This window comes from Leopardus geoffroyi, chromosome C3, assembly GCF_018350155.1.
Source record: "Leopardus geoffroyi isolate Oge1 chromosome C3, O.geoffroyi_Oge1_pat1.0, whole genome shotgun sequence".
NCBI lineage: Eukaryota > Metazoa > Chordata > Mammalia > Carnivora > Felidae > Leopardus > Leopardus geoffroyi.
Window position 1 is genome coordinate 63027160 of NC_059338.1, and position 14855 is coordinate 63042014.

At 42.0% G+C, this 14855-nt stretch overlaps 1 protein-coding gene across 17 annotated transcripts in view; it reads left to right on the forward strand.

Moving 5' to 3' along the window:
• The window catches only part of SDCCAG8 (SHH signaling and ciliogenesis regulator SDCCAG8), a 246791-nt gene that overhangs the window by 143204 nt on the left and 88732 nt on the right, over nt 1-14855 (forward strand). For 15 of the 17 annotated variants that reach the window (XR_006705982.1, XR_006705983.1, XM_045453149.1 and 12 more), the window contains one exon: nt 13924-14051. The exons of 1 other annotated variant lie outside the window; for it this stretch is intronic. Coding sequence is in view for 14 of the 16 variants with exons in the window: in XM_045453149.1 (XP_045309105.1) it covers nt 13924-14051 (128 nt within the window). In the remaining 2 variants the exon portion in view is untranslated. Of the gene's footprint in view, nt 1-13923; nt 14052-14855 lie in introns of those variants that run through there. One more of the 17 variants, XM_045453163.1, reaches the window with a different exon arrangement.

The following is a 14855-nucleotide window of genomic DNA, read 5'->3' on the forward strand; positions in this document are numbered from 1 at the left end:
GAGAGGGGGGAGAGAGAGAGAGAGAGAGAGAGAGACAATCACAAGCAGGTTCTGCACTGTGACAGTGCAGAGTCTGATGCAGGACTTGAACTCACGAACCATGAGATCATGACCTGAGCCCAAATCAAGAGTCAGTCACTTAATCGACTAAGCCACCCAGGCCCCCTAAATAGCCATATATTAAAAGGTGAAATTAATTCTAATAGTTTATTTAACTCAATATAGCAAATAGTATCCTTGAACACGTAATCAATAAAAATTAATCGGATTTTTCTGCTTTCCCACTCCCCCCCGCCCCACCAATTCTCCACAGTTCGGTGCATATTATTTACACATACAGAGCATCTCACTTCAGTCTAGCCACGTGTCAGGTGCACGGCAGCCACATGTGGCCTGTGGCTGCTGTATGAACCATGCAACCCTAAGCCCTTGTTTTCAGTTTTCCCAGCTTCCCCACAACACCCAGTATGGATGCCATTGGGTTTCTCATGAGCATAAACCCTGAATTCTCTTTCTATGATAATTGGCATCATTCTATAAAAACAAGAAAATCATGTCAGCTTCTTCTGTAATTTTGGAGCCAGGAGCTAGGCCTGTCTTTGATTAGTCCTTTTCTGAAAGACTGCCACTTGGAGCAGGAAGGGGAGGAGGAGAGAGGAAGCTGCCATTTACTGGTCATTCTCTGAAGGGCAGCTGAACTCTTAGCTGTACCCGCAGCACGCTGGAGTGAGTTCTTCGTATCTTACTGTTGCATCTTTGTCTTTACACCTTAGAGCTGTTGAAAAATCAAAATGACGATTAAATAACGTGATGCCAGGCTGTTAGTTGAATTTAGACATTTTCCAAAGGGTGGTCTGGGCCAGATGTTACTGGTTGCTTTATATAGGTTGCCTCAGTATCCTGATAACATCGTTGCATTAAATGAGAAAATGAACTTAACGCTGAGGTCCCACCTAATGGCACACGGCTAGTATCAGGTAGGGCCAGGGCCCAAATCTAGTCTGTGTGTGTCCAAAGCCCAAACTCACATCCGTTCTGCAATACCCCTCCTCCCATTGCTTTTATCAGTAAATTGACGAAATTTTTTATTGTTTTTATTGTTTCTTCGAGCTAGTCTTTGAGATAATTGTATTGATTGTTAGACTTTGTTTTATTATTTTTTTATTTTGTATTTTTTGAGAGAGAGGGAGAGAGAATCTTAAGTAGGCTCCACGCTTAGCACAGAGCCCAACATGGGGCTCGATCTCACAAGCCTGAAATCATGACCTGAGCCAAAATCAAGAGTCAGACACTTAACCAACTGAGTTGCCCAGGTGTCTCTGATTGTTATACTTTGAATCATCATCTTCTAGGAAGTAGCAATGAGACTACTGATGGTACCGATTCATGTTTTTGAACACAGGATATGTCAGTGCTGTACTACATACGTTTTACATGTAACATCCTGGTGTTCCTAAGGGAGCAGTACTGTCATTAACCCCATTTCACATTTGCAAAAACTGAGTCATAGGCTAAGTGACTTGCTTAGGGTGCACAGCCAGGAAGTGGGCAGGTTGGGAGTCCCCTGCCAAGGCTGGCTGACACCAAGGTCTGAGCTCTTAACCTCTGGCTCGTTGCGTGCAGATGAGTGGCCCAGCCCTGCTGGCAGTGGGCTTACATGCCAAGGCGTCAAGGCCAATGGCAAAAGCATTGTTTTTAAAGGCCCTTTAGGATTTTAGTTCCTCCTATTCCTTTTCTCGGGACACGGATTCCCGTTTTGGATAAGCTCAGAACAGGCTACCTTGTAGAAATGAGTTTGCATGTAGACTTAGAATAAAGGTAGAATCTGGTCTTCAGGAACAGAAAGGGCGGCTCCACAGCCATAGGAATGGTGAGCGTGACGGCCTATCAACGACCAAGGAAGCAGAAAACCCAACACACACTTACGTTACTGCAGAGAAGAAACCTTTCAGAAGGCAGGTAGGAATAGTTATAAGCATGTGTTCCAAGGCAAATAGATAATCCTGTTAAATCATAAAATGACTAAAAGGGAAATTGTTTTGAAGGAGAAAATGACCTGAGCCCTGGGGCAGGAACATGCTTCTCTTATTTGGAAGAGTGAGAGGATAACACAGGTGGGAACCGGAGCACGCGGGCTTCAGGCAGTTTTGTCTTCTGTAAATATAATTGTGCTTTTCAGCTCCAGAATCCCGTGGAAAACTGGACAGTTTCCAGAGATCTCAATCAAGTTTTAAAAATGAACTAACTCTAGTTTTGTTATCCAGCCAAGGTTAGTCAGTAGAACACAGTCCTGATTTCCAGGTACAAATGTATTGCGTGTTTGACCAAAAGCACACCAGTTCAGGGACATTGAAAACTCTATGAGTCTTTACTACAGCATGTCCCCACTTACTCAAACTCAGACTTCCGGTAAATTCAGCCATTTGATACATAGCTATAAACCAAGACTTTTTTTTTTTTTTCAACGTTTATTTATTTTTGGGACAGAGAGAGACAGAGCATGAACGGGGGAGGGGCAGAGAGAGAGGGAGACACAGAATCGGAAACAGGCTCCAAGCTCTGAGCCATCAGCCCAGAGCCCGACGCGGGGCTCGAACTCACGGACCACGAGATCGTGACCTGGCTGAAGTCGGACGCTTAACCGACTGCGCCACCCAGGCGCCCCTAAACCAAGACTTTTAAGAAGCAAAACCAAACGAAATGGAAAGCATGGCAGCAAATCATAGCAAAACAACCGATAAAAAAGCACTATAAGAAGCAGATCAGTATGCTTCCATTTGCTTTCTGGATCTTCAGAATAGCCTCTGAGATTTTCGTGCAACAGCTATTACAAAGTGCCTCTGTTTCCAGTCACTGTGGTAGCCTCCAGCAGCTACAACAGTGAACGGTGATCCCTAAGCGCGTCCTGGCCGGGACAATAGTAGCAGCACGTGGGCCTTCCTCATTTGAAATTATGACCTTGATTATCAAGTGGAGTTGGTTATATTTGCTATAGGTTGCTTAAGGAAAAAGAGTCATGATAAATAAATATTTTAGACATATTTCCGCTGGAACTGGTCAGATTTCTGTGGGTCTGATACCTGGAAAATTCTCTCAAGTGGGGACACCTCATCTCTCCACATTCAAGATAAATGAAGCATTATGTTGTGCTTGAGAAAGAAGATTCTATAAAATGAATTTAATAATTGTAATTCTTGGGGCGCCTGGGTGGCGCAGTCGGTTAAGTGTCCAACTTCAGCCAGGTCACGATCTCGCGGTCCGTGAGTTCGAGCCCCGCGTCGGGCTCTGGGCTGATGGCTCAGAGCCTGGAGCCTGTTTCCCATTCTGTGTCTCCCTCTCTCTCTGCCCATCCCCCGTTCATGCTCTGTCTCTCTCTGTCCCCAAAATAAATAAACGTTGAAAAAAAAATTTAAAAAAAAAAATAATAATTGTAATTCTTGCTATATAGCATATTTCTTAATAAGTTTAGTAGCCACAAAGTGACTGACACATTCCTCATTTACTAATGGATCTGATAAATAAATTTCAAAAACATATAATAATAAAATAGAAGCTTTTTTTCAGTCAGTTGTACGCAACTGGACAATGGTGTATATCCATTGACAGGGTACAGAAATGCCATTATGACATATATTGATCCTACCGATGTCTGATTTGAAGTTACTCATCGGAAGGATTAATTACTGGGACTGTGTAGATCAGCTGACATTTTTCAGAGAGGAAAGCCAAGAACGGACCAAAGCAGTTAGTTTATGTAGAAAGGTTAGAGATGGAAACTATGAATATTTTGACAATCTGAAGGTGCAAAGGCAAAATCATGATCTAATTTATTTTATGCACTAGCATAATTGTTCTTATTCTTTGGTCTGGTGAACTGGGCCCATGATGTTGTAAAATAGGATATATTTACAACCACTTATGCATCAGAGACCTCTGAGCTCTCAAAAAGTTTTAAGGGTGAAAATTACTGAAATGTACATTTGGTGGCTGTTCAGTCTCAGTATCTACCTATGGTATCTACCATGTCTATGAAACAATTTCAGAAATTGCTCTTGCTATTGCTGTAGTAATAAGTGCTCTCCCTGCTTCTAATGTTGTCCCTTCCCCATCTGTTCTCCACACCGCAGCCAGAGGGATCTTTCTGAAGCCTGAGTGTGATCACAACACTCCCCTGCTTAAAACCCTACGTTGGCTCCCTATTTTCCTCAGGATGAAGTCCTTAAAAATAGCTTCATGTTCTGGCTCCTGCCTACAGCTTCAGGCTCATCGTTCTCCAATCTCCTTCTACCAGCAGCTCACTTCCACCCTGCAACGTGTGTATTCCACCCTTCAATCCTGCCAAGGCTGTTTGCAATTTTCCAGAGGCACCTGGTTGTCTCTCCTCCTTGAATCTTTGCACATGTTGTCCACTTCACTTGTAACAATATTCTTCTCATTCTTTGGATGGCTAATTACAATTCACTTTAAGCCTCTGATTTTTTAAGTTTCCCCAAATCCTCCCTGATGGTACCTTGCCCCTCTCCAACTCCTGTCCCATCTGCCTGTATGATAGCACGTAGTTAGCCCTATTTTAATACTTACCATTCTACTTTAGTTGTTCTTTCTTGTCTGTTTTCTTCACTAGACCATGAATTCTGAAGGCACAGTCATGGTCTGTGTCTTGTACACTGATGCATCCTCACACTTTGGTGCTTGGCACGAAGTAGGCGTTTAAGTATTTGTTGAATGGATGAGCAATACGAATCTGACGAAACCGCTCATGCGAGGCAATGCCATGGAATGGAAGTACACTGAACTTGAATCGAGAAGACGGGTGTTGGTTCTGGGTCTGTTGCTTACTACAAGCTGTGCACCATTGAGCAAATCCCTTAATTCTTTAAACTTGGGATGCCTCTTGTATCAAGCAGGAATATCTGTTCCATCCCCCTGCCATACAGAATTGTTATGAAGAGTAGGCGGTCAATGCATTCCAATGTTCTTTGCAACACAGAAAGCATGGAAGTGGGAGGATGTTCAGTTGGTAAGAGTCTCTGGTTCTGTCTTCAGTAAATGAGAGTTGCACACGAGATGTAATAGAAGCAGGCAGTATCTAGTCAAGCACGGCCCCCGTTGCCTTGACAGAGTTTTCAAATCAGTTTGGAGCTACTATAAGAGAACACTTTTGGAGAGAAAATTATTTTTAGGCATGTTTTTGTTAATTATTTCCTTTCTTTTGTGTTTATTCCTTTGAAAGAAGTTGATGTCCTTTCTGTTTCTGCTTCCTTTCCTAGAAGTGACTCACGCTCTAATCGGATAACTCATCTTTCAACATTGTACTTAAAATTCTGACATACTTTGCAGTGAAGAAAATAGAAATAATTTACTCGAGAAATATGTATGATGCCATTAGGGTTTTTTCGCATACTTGAGGAAGTAGGGGTTCCTGAAAGCTACTCCTCTTGGATTTTTTTAGCCCTGTTTGTTACATCCTAGTATTTCTACATTTGCTTCACTATAAGAACATAGCTCCTGTTAGTGGTAAACAAGTACAGGAGTTTTTGTTCTTGTCAAATATGGAAGACATCATGTTGTCTACTAATTTCACTATTGTTTTTCTTTTGTTATTATTGTCAAGAACAATAATAAAAATCAAATCAAATTGTTGGCCAAAATAGGGTTATCTTATCCTATTCTGATCAGTAGACAGGAGGACCCTTAAACCTCTATGGACACTTAGTACTTTCCATCTCTTAACAGTTGCTCATTCATTTGTCCATCCATCCATCCATCCACCCATCCACCCATCCACCCATCCATCCATCCATCCATCCATCCATCCAACCATCTATCCAATATTTGTTGACCACACAACTATGTTCCAGGCACCATTCCAGGCTCTTGGGATAAATTAGTGAACAAAACCAAGGTCTCTATTTTTTAGGTACTTATGTTCCAGATAAGATGTGTGTGTCTTATCTTCTCTAGGACTCTGTGACCAGCTTTAGGCTGGAAGCATATTTGCGTGACTTTCAGTGTTTTTGTAAAGATCACTGTATTTCTTTAAGGAGGATACAACTAATTGGTTGTGTCACTGTAAGAGGAAGTGATCCAATAACATATGGGACAAACTGAAAAGGAGAAGGACAGCTGTCTTGGAATTTGGCTGTCAAGATGGGTAATATAGGTATTAAAAGACACACGTTTCTGGATAATTGAAATAAGACTCTTGTTATCCTTTTAACCTTCTCTCATTTCCCTGCACCCCTGGATAAACTAAGAGATTGAAGTTTAGGGATTCATACTGTGGACTTGAGAGTCAGGCAGGCCTGGATTGCCTGGCTATGCCCCTTAATAACTGGAAGATTTTGGACAAGTAAGATAAACTTTCTAGGCCTCAGTTCCCTCTTTTATAGAGAAAGGATAATAATAGAACCTACCTCAGAGGGCGTGAGGATCAAATAAAAGGATAAATGTAAAGAGCTTAGCTTATGGTAAAAACAATAATAAGTAAACAGCTTACTGAAATTATTAATCCTTTAAGGCAGGATTTTTTTTCTGCCTTATTTGAACGAAGAACCCCCGGATTAAAAGAATTAAGTTACGTGTCCATGGCCACATGAGTAATAAGACAGTGAATGCCATGTTTTGACACTGCAGCCGTGTGAGTTTTCTACTGTACTCTATTGCCTCTCTAGATGTAACTTTCCCAGAACACAAAGAAAATCAACCGAAAATGGTGTGGATGCATTTGTAAAACAAACAAACACAAAAGGAAGCAATAAAACTGTAAGCAAATATTTAATCCTAGGTAATAGATTTGCTTTCTGTAGTAGATTAGAAATTTTGAAAGTGCTTTCTGTGTATACTGCGTAAGTTTGAACAAATGTTGAAGATAAATATGTTGAAGATAATGGGAACCAAGTTTCTCACTGTTGAGGAAGGAAGTTAGTGATGGAAGGAGGGGAGACTGGGTTTTATCTATGTTGTTGGATTGGAATTGAGAACATTAGTGTGCATGTATTATTAATATGAACATACATAGAAAAATATTTATAAATATATATTCATACATTGATACATATATTCTTATCCTGGTTCTGTCTACTAAAGTGACCTAGAAGCAAACTTCTCAGTAGCAATGTGTACCTCCTGGTGACGGATCTTGGTTTCTAAGTACCATTCTCCACTAAAAGGCAGAAGAGTTCCTTGGACAAACGCTGATTGCATGACTGATACAGGGATAGTACCAGATGAACCTGCAACATCTTGTGGGGATACAAAGCCAAGATGTTCATAAGAATAATAGAGAGATATGGGGTACCTGGGTGGCTTAGTTGGTTAAATGTCTGACTTCGGCTCAGGTCATGATCTCGCGGTTTGTGGGTTCAAGCCCTGCATTGGGCTCTGTGCTGACAGCTTAGAGTCTAAAGCCTGCTTTGGATTCTGCGTCTATCCCTCTCTCTCTGCCCCTCCCCTGCTCATGCTCTGTCTCTCAAAAATGGGTAAATGTTAAAAAAAAAATTTTAAAGACTAATAGATATAATATAGGAAACAGCTTGAAGGGGTTCCCACTGGCCAAATCTAGGATGAATTGATAAATAAATGGTGGCCATAATAGTTTGCAACCCATTGAATAAAATAGGAATCCAGGATTCCATGCTGATATCAATAAATTAATAAATGAGAGAGAAAAGAAGGCCCTTTCTTACAGCACAATGTTAATTAATAAATAAAAAAGACTGTTAGACACAGGAGTAACCATGGGATATAAAACTATTAGTTGAAAATTTAATGAGAAATAGGGTATTCACATGGTCGTAACATCTCCCAACAAATTACCTATTGATTACAAAGAGGGAAAGAGTAACATTACAGTGGAGAAGCCTGGAAGAGACCACCTAACCAGTGGTGAGTCAGGGCTGGCTCATGCCAGCCTATGAAAGCCAACGGTACTCATTTCTTCACAACTCTCTATTCAGTGATGTCACTCTAGTAGCTTGAAATAGGCCACAGTAGAAGTATTTACACTGAAAATTGGTAAACACTACAAATAAGCAATTCCTCCCTCCTCCCCTTCACCCTGGAGACCAGTTATTAAACATTTTAGAACACACCAATGACATTACCCAAGTGATCAAAGATTATATCACCAATCTTGGGACAAATGGACATGATGTGTCTTAACTCACAATAACACCCACGCCTCCCTGCTGCTGCTTTTCTATATAATTCCATCAGCTATGGCTTTTGGCGAGTAAGCATGTTATAAAGGGTCTCATAAGTTTTGTCATACTGACATTCTGCTGTCACAAAGCTCTCTGTACTGTACTTTACGAGGGAAAGACCTTTTAACCAAAAGGGTTGTATGTTTAACACTAGAATGTCAGTTGTCAGTGAAAAGGAGACTAGAAACATGGCAGATGGGATTGGAGCCTCAACTCACTGCCACTACAGGTTTCATTCTCGGGTTAGACTTGAAGCTTTCATCATTTCTGTCCCAGACTCATTGATGAGCTTTAGGGTCACCAGAAACTTTAGTCCCTCAATGTAGTTATAAAATTAATACATTTTTCTTTAATGTTTATTTATTTTTGGGAGAGAGACAGAGCGTAAGTGGGGAGGGGTAGGGAGAAAGAGGGAGACACAGAATCCAAATCAGGCTCCAGGCTCTGAGCTGTCAGCACAGAGCCCAATTTGGGGCTTGGACTCACAAAGTAAGAGATCATCACCTGAGCTGAAGTTGGACACTTAACCAACTGAGCCACTCAGGCACCCCTGAAAATTACTTTTCAGGTGAAATGACTTCTCCTTTTCCAGTTTTATCTTTCTTTCTAACACATTGGAAAACCTCGTATTACTTTTTTTTTTTTTTAAGTTTATTTATTTTTGAGACAGAGAGAGACAGAGCACGCGCCATGGAGGGGCAAAGAGACAGCGAGACACAGAATCCAAAGTAGGCTCCAGGTTCTGAGCTGTCAGCACAGAGCCCAATGTGGGGCTCGAACCTGTGAACTGCGAAATCATGACCTGAGCCAAAGTCGGATGCCCCTAAAATTTTAAATGTCTTTAAAAAAGTTCTAATAAGTCATTTTTGCTTGGTGACATGCGTATTTTTAAAATAGTGGGATTTAAAATAATAAATGATAAAGTTGAGGATCAGAAACATAAAGTTAATTCTTCAGTCCATTTCTTTAATGGGATGGTAAATACCATCATAGCCACTTTAAGAAAATATAATCACCAGAACTGTAATTGGAAAAAAGGAGTGACAAAGCCTCTGTGTGTACTTAGTCCATGCTTGAGGTCTACCCAGTGTTTGTTAATTTCCTTTAGCTCTCAGTTGTTACCAAGAAAACACTGACATGCCCACCAGGGTACATGTGTGGCCACCAGTGATTGTGAATAAGTTGGAGAAGGTAGCTGTTCCTGTTCTAGCACATTTACTCCTTTTTTTTTTTACGTTTATTTATTTATTTTGAGAGAGACAGAGAGGGTGAGAGGGAAAGAGAGAGAGAGAGAGAGAGAGACCATGAGCAGGGGAGGGTCAGAGAGAGAGTGAGAGAGAGAGAATCCAAGCAGTCTCTGCACTGTCAGCATGGAGCCAGATGCAGGGCTCAGACTCACCAACCATGAGATCATGACCTGAGCCGAAGTCAACAGTCAGAGGCTTAGCCAACTGAGCCACCCAGGTGCCCCCTTTGCTCCTTTTTAAAATCAGCTCTATTGAGGTGAATTTAAATATACTAAACATCACCAGTTTTAGGTGTGTAATGAAATATATTTTGACAAATGTACACAGATGTGGGACCATTGTAATCATGGTAGAGAACATTTCTATCAACCCCCAGTTTCCCTCCTGCCCCTTTGTTTCCTCACACCCCTCCCCAATCCTTAGGTCCTGGCAGCACTGACATGTCACTGTGGTGCCTACTTTCCTAGAATGTCATGTTCATGAAATCACGCAATATGTTTTTGGTGTCTGGCTTCTTTAACTAAGAATACTGCTTTTGACGCTCACCCATGTGTTATACGTACGGTAGCCTGTTTCTTCTTATTCCTCCTATTCCTAGTTCCCTGTTGTACGGCCACACCACAATTTGTTTATCCATTTAGCAGCTAGTGGGCATTTAGGTTGTTTCCAATTTTTAGCTATTATGAATAAATCTTTCAGCCTCATTTTTAAAAAATGTGTATTTATTTATTTTGAGAGAGAGAAAGAGCATGAGCGGATAAAGGGCAGAGGGAGAGGGAGAGAGAGAGAATCCCAAGCAAATTCGTGCTGTCAGCACAGAGCCTGATGCGGGGCTCAATCTCATGAAGCACGAAATCAAGACCTGAACTGAGATCAAGAGTCAGATGCTTAACCCACTGAGCCACCCAGGCACGCCAGCCTCATTTTAATAACAACCAAGAAGTTCTTCTTTACAGCCATTGCTTTCCAATTTAAAAATATGGCTAACTTCAAGTTGGATTGAGTGAAATCATCAGTGTTTCTAATGAGAACTGAAAGAAAACCGGTTGGGGAAGACTGGCTCAGCTACCCTTCATGATGCGCTCACACCCAGCTAGGATTAACCTCTCATTTTCTCTGCCTCGGGAGTTTTTGCCTTGTAGCTTTCTTGTGGTGTATCGCACTCTCTACTTTCTATGTTAGCCATTTTGAATTCCCTGTTAGGAGCAAGGACTATGCCATACTTATCTTTATTTGACTCAGTGCCTAGCAGACTGTCTTTCACGTTATAGGGTTATGATAAATATTAAATGAATTGATTCAGATTCTTCTCTAATCCCTCCCTTGGCTACCTAAGTGGTTTTTATTACTCTTTCAGTCCATTATTGCATTGCCTCTGGAGTGTCATAAAATAGGCTTCCTTAAATCAGAATACAGTAGATCGTTGGTTTGCAAGCATAATTCGTTCCGGAAACATGCTTGTAATCCAAAGCACTTATATATCAAAGTAAATTTCAAGAACCATTGGCTCAGTTGTGATCATGTGACATTTGGCTTCACATACTACTCATACTGCAAGACATCGCTGGTTTATCACATTAAAATTTATTAGAAATGTTTGCTCGTCTTGTGGAATACCTGCAGAACAAGTTACTGGCAATCCAGGGTTCTACTGTATTTCAAATCCCATCTCTGCCTTCACATCACTTACAATGTAACCTTTGAGCAGATTTCTTTTTTCAGCTATAATGTGAGCAGATTTAAATAAATAGATTTGAGGGGTGCCCGGGAGGAGGCTCAGTCAGTTAAGCATGCAGCTCTTGACTTCAGTTCAGGTTGTGATCTCATGGTTCATGGGTTCTAGCCCCATGTCGGGCTCTGTGCTGGCAGTGCAGAATCTGCTTGAGATTCAATCTCACTCCCTCTCTCTCTGCCCCTCCTCTGCTTGCGTGCTCGCTCGCGCTCTCTCTCTCTCAAAATGAATAAACCCTAAATAAACAAACAAACAAACATAGGAGGAAAGGGGACTGAAGGGAGGAAATAGGGAAGTAAAGACAGGCTGTGTTTTTATGCAATGAAAAGAAATGGTCACTAGTATTATTGTGATCATTTTGTACTATGTACAAATATCGAATATGTTTTACACCTGAAACCAATATATTATATGTCAATTATACCTCAATTAAAAATAATAGAATCACACATCATTTCTTAAATAGAGTAAAAATTGAGGAAGGAGTCAAGAAACAAAAGTTGATGTGTAGCTCAACGTTTGTTGGTAGACTACTCTTTTAAATGGTCTCATTTTGTAATGAGAACTACAATAACAGTAAGTATTTTTCTGTAGTAAATTTGGAATATCAGTAATTAGGCAACTTCTCATGCTGAAAATTGATGTTGAGGCTGGCAACCCCTATGGAGGGGACCCATAGCCCCAGTTTGCAAAGGGTAGCCCCAGTTATGACTGTTGCCTCGATGTGCTAATAGTACGCCTTTTCACTCTCAAATAGGTATTGGTTTTGAGCACTGCGTAGTAAGGCTACCCAGTTATTAGGGGTCTCAGACCCATAACCAGGGGTCTGACCTGGGAGTGGTTACTCAGTAGAAGAGACCACAGTGCTCTTTTTTGGCTGATTCCTTCAGCAGCATGGTCTCCAGCTGGCAAAGCCACTAGAGCCATTCTCTTCCGGGCACTCTTCCTTTTTAACAATGGCTGAAAAGTTTTGCCTCCTCATCTGAGACATGAGCAGATTCTCCAACCTCACTAAAGGTGCGTCCACCCTTCCCCCATGGCAAGGGTATAAGAACATCTGTTCATTAGTGTTCACTGCCCACTTCTCATGTGCCAAGTATTGAGCGGTGCTCAGGGTAGAAAGAGACAAAGATGACAAAAAGGGCCAGGCACATAAACCAATAACTCAAGTGTGCTAAATGCTATCTTATAGGACATATACATTTGCAACATGTACTTAGGTCATGGGGGAAAGAATAATTTAGGAGAGAATGGAAGGAGAGGGGGAGAATTCTGAGGACACCTCAAAGAGCGGTATACACTGAACAGAGCAATGGGGTGGGGGTGGGGGGCATGGAACAGGATGGGTGGGGGGAGACACCCCAGGAAAACAAAGAGACATATGCAATGATCCACGGGCAGAAAAGACACGGTGTGACTGGGGAGGCAGAAAGTGGCCTAGTCTATCTATTTGTTGCAATATACCAGTTTGGAACTGAGTGTGAAGCAAGACCTTGGAGCCAATCCAAGGGGGTGTCGTTATTAGAAGCACCAGAAGGGACCTTATTTCACATTTAGCATGGACTCCTGATGATTCCATTTGAGTGAGATATGGGCGTAGTTTCCTTCTGAAATTTTCCACCACAACATTCCTGCATGCATTGACCAATTTCAACGCAGACTTTCCTTATGTTGCTTTATAATTAGAAGCCAATGAATTGAAGCTCCACAGCGGTATGTAGACTACTAGTGATAGCTTTATGGAATTGTTTATTTTTAGTTTGGCAAAGGCAAGGCAGTAAATATCTCAATTAGTAAACTAAAACAGCACGGATGAGAAATGCCCACAAGGAGATAAGGAGTTAGAAATAACTAAGTCAGTTAATTAAAGGAAACCCTCATTTCACTTACCCATATTTAGAGTATGAGGAACCGACCTAATGTGTGTGCATGCGTGGTGCCGCCCGCGAGGAGACCCCCTGCGTTTGTCAGCTTCTAATTGTTCAGGCAGTCTCTTTCTTTAAGAACCACGGTGATGGGTTATTGGACTCAGTGGCGTGACCCATCTTGCTGGGTCAATATCCCGTCACAGCGGGGTGGGATATTGTCTTGGACTATGGAATATCCTCATCCCGCCATTTCTTTCAACGTGACCCCAAAGGGGCCCTACTGTGACATGCTAGGGGAAGTCGTTCATTTTCATATTCGTATTTAGATTCACATTACATGGCCTAATGTGTGAAGACATTGAACGAAAACATGCAGGTGGTACCGCGGAATCATTTCCTCGCTTCTAGAGAGAATCTCCTGCGTCACATCCGAGCGTCTCCAACGCTTCGTTTTGAGAGTTTAGGGTTTGGAGGATTGAATCAGGCTCTTCCTAGAACCGTAAGATGATTAGGAAATACCATTCCAGAGATAAAACATGAACTGGTACCACAACATTGACAGTCTTACAGTAGAGGGGGTTTGTGTTTTAAAGTTACAAAACACCAATATTCGGGTGTCACGATTTTTTGATTTTTAAAGTTGCGTCCTTGAGTCCAGTTAGATTTATGGCGCGTATTTACCACAGTAGGAAGGGTCCTTTGGATCTCCCCCCCCCCAGGGGGGCGGGAGTGGGGGGAGTCTGACAAAGACTGTTGTCTTCCCACGCCCCACAATCGACGACCGCGTCAGCTCTCTGGGGTCTGTAGGGGAAATGAGGAGGCCCCGTGCATCTGCAGATTAAATTTCTGTCTGTCTCCTCTCTGCTTTGTAGACTGGAAAAAGATAGCATTCAGCAGAGGCTTAGCAACGAAGCAAAGGCCCAAGCCCTTCAGGCCCAGCAAAGGGAGCAGGAGCTGACACAGAAGATACAGCAAATGGAGGCCCAGCATGACAAAACTGGTAGGTGGTAGGGGAAGATTAGAGCCTGGGCACTCGCTCACAAGCCAGGCCCACGCCTTACTGTGAAATGACATCAGGAACACCTGTAACCTTTGGCTGGCCGAAGGGAGCAGATGCTAACTACACCGGAGATTCCGAATTACATATTAGTTAGCGTTTAAAAGAGAAAACGGAAAGTATTGCCCACTGTCTGTTGATTTCAGAGTGCTGCTCTCACATCTGTTGCACCATCTGGATTATGAGTTTATTTACCTGTGTTCAAGAAACGTAAAGCTGAGAGAGACCACAACAAAGTAGAAAAACAAAGGGCTTGTTTTTGGCTGGGTTTTCAGGCACACATGTTATATAAAGAAAATAGCATCAGAGGCTCTGCGGGAAATGCTCTGAGCTTACAGTTAGAGTCTCCTGAATAGCATTGAACAGTTCCCACAGTACACACATTATAGCTACTCTAAAAGCCTAATGAGTTTGCTTCAGCATCCAAACTGGAGAAAAGCTTTAGCCATTAATCGGTTCTTAATTCACTGTCGCAGCTGGATGTAATTCAGTGGCTCCAAATTGATATGTTCCTTTATTTAATCTTTGCAGCTTCGAACATTTTTAGCATTTGTATGATGTCCCCACCTCCCCCCAGCCCCTGTCTAGAGTGATGTTTAATCCTTCACATTCTTCAAGTTCTCAAACTGCTGGGGAAATTCGCTAATACAAGGCATTGACCACAGCTGGCAGCTTGGCTAAAAATTGCCATCTTTCATCACGTTGGCGCGATTTTGCAGACTGAGTTGGCCAGTAACTCTTTACCTT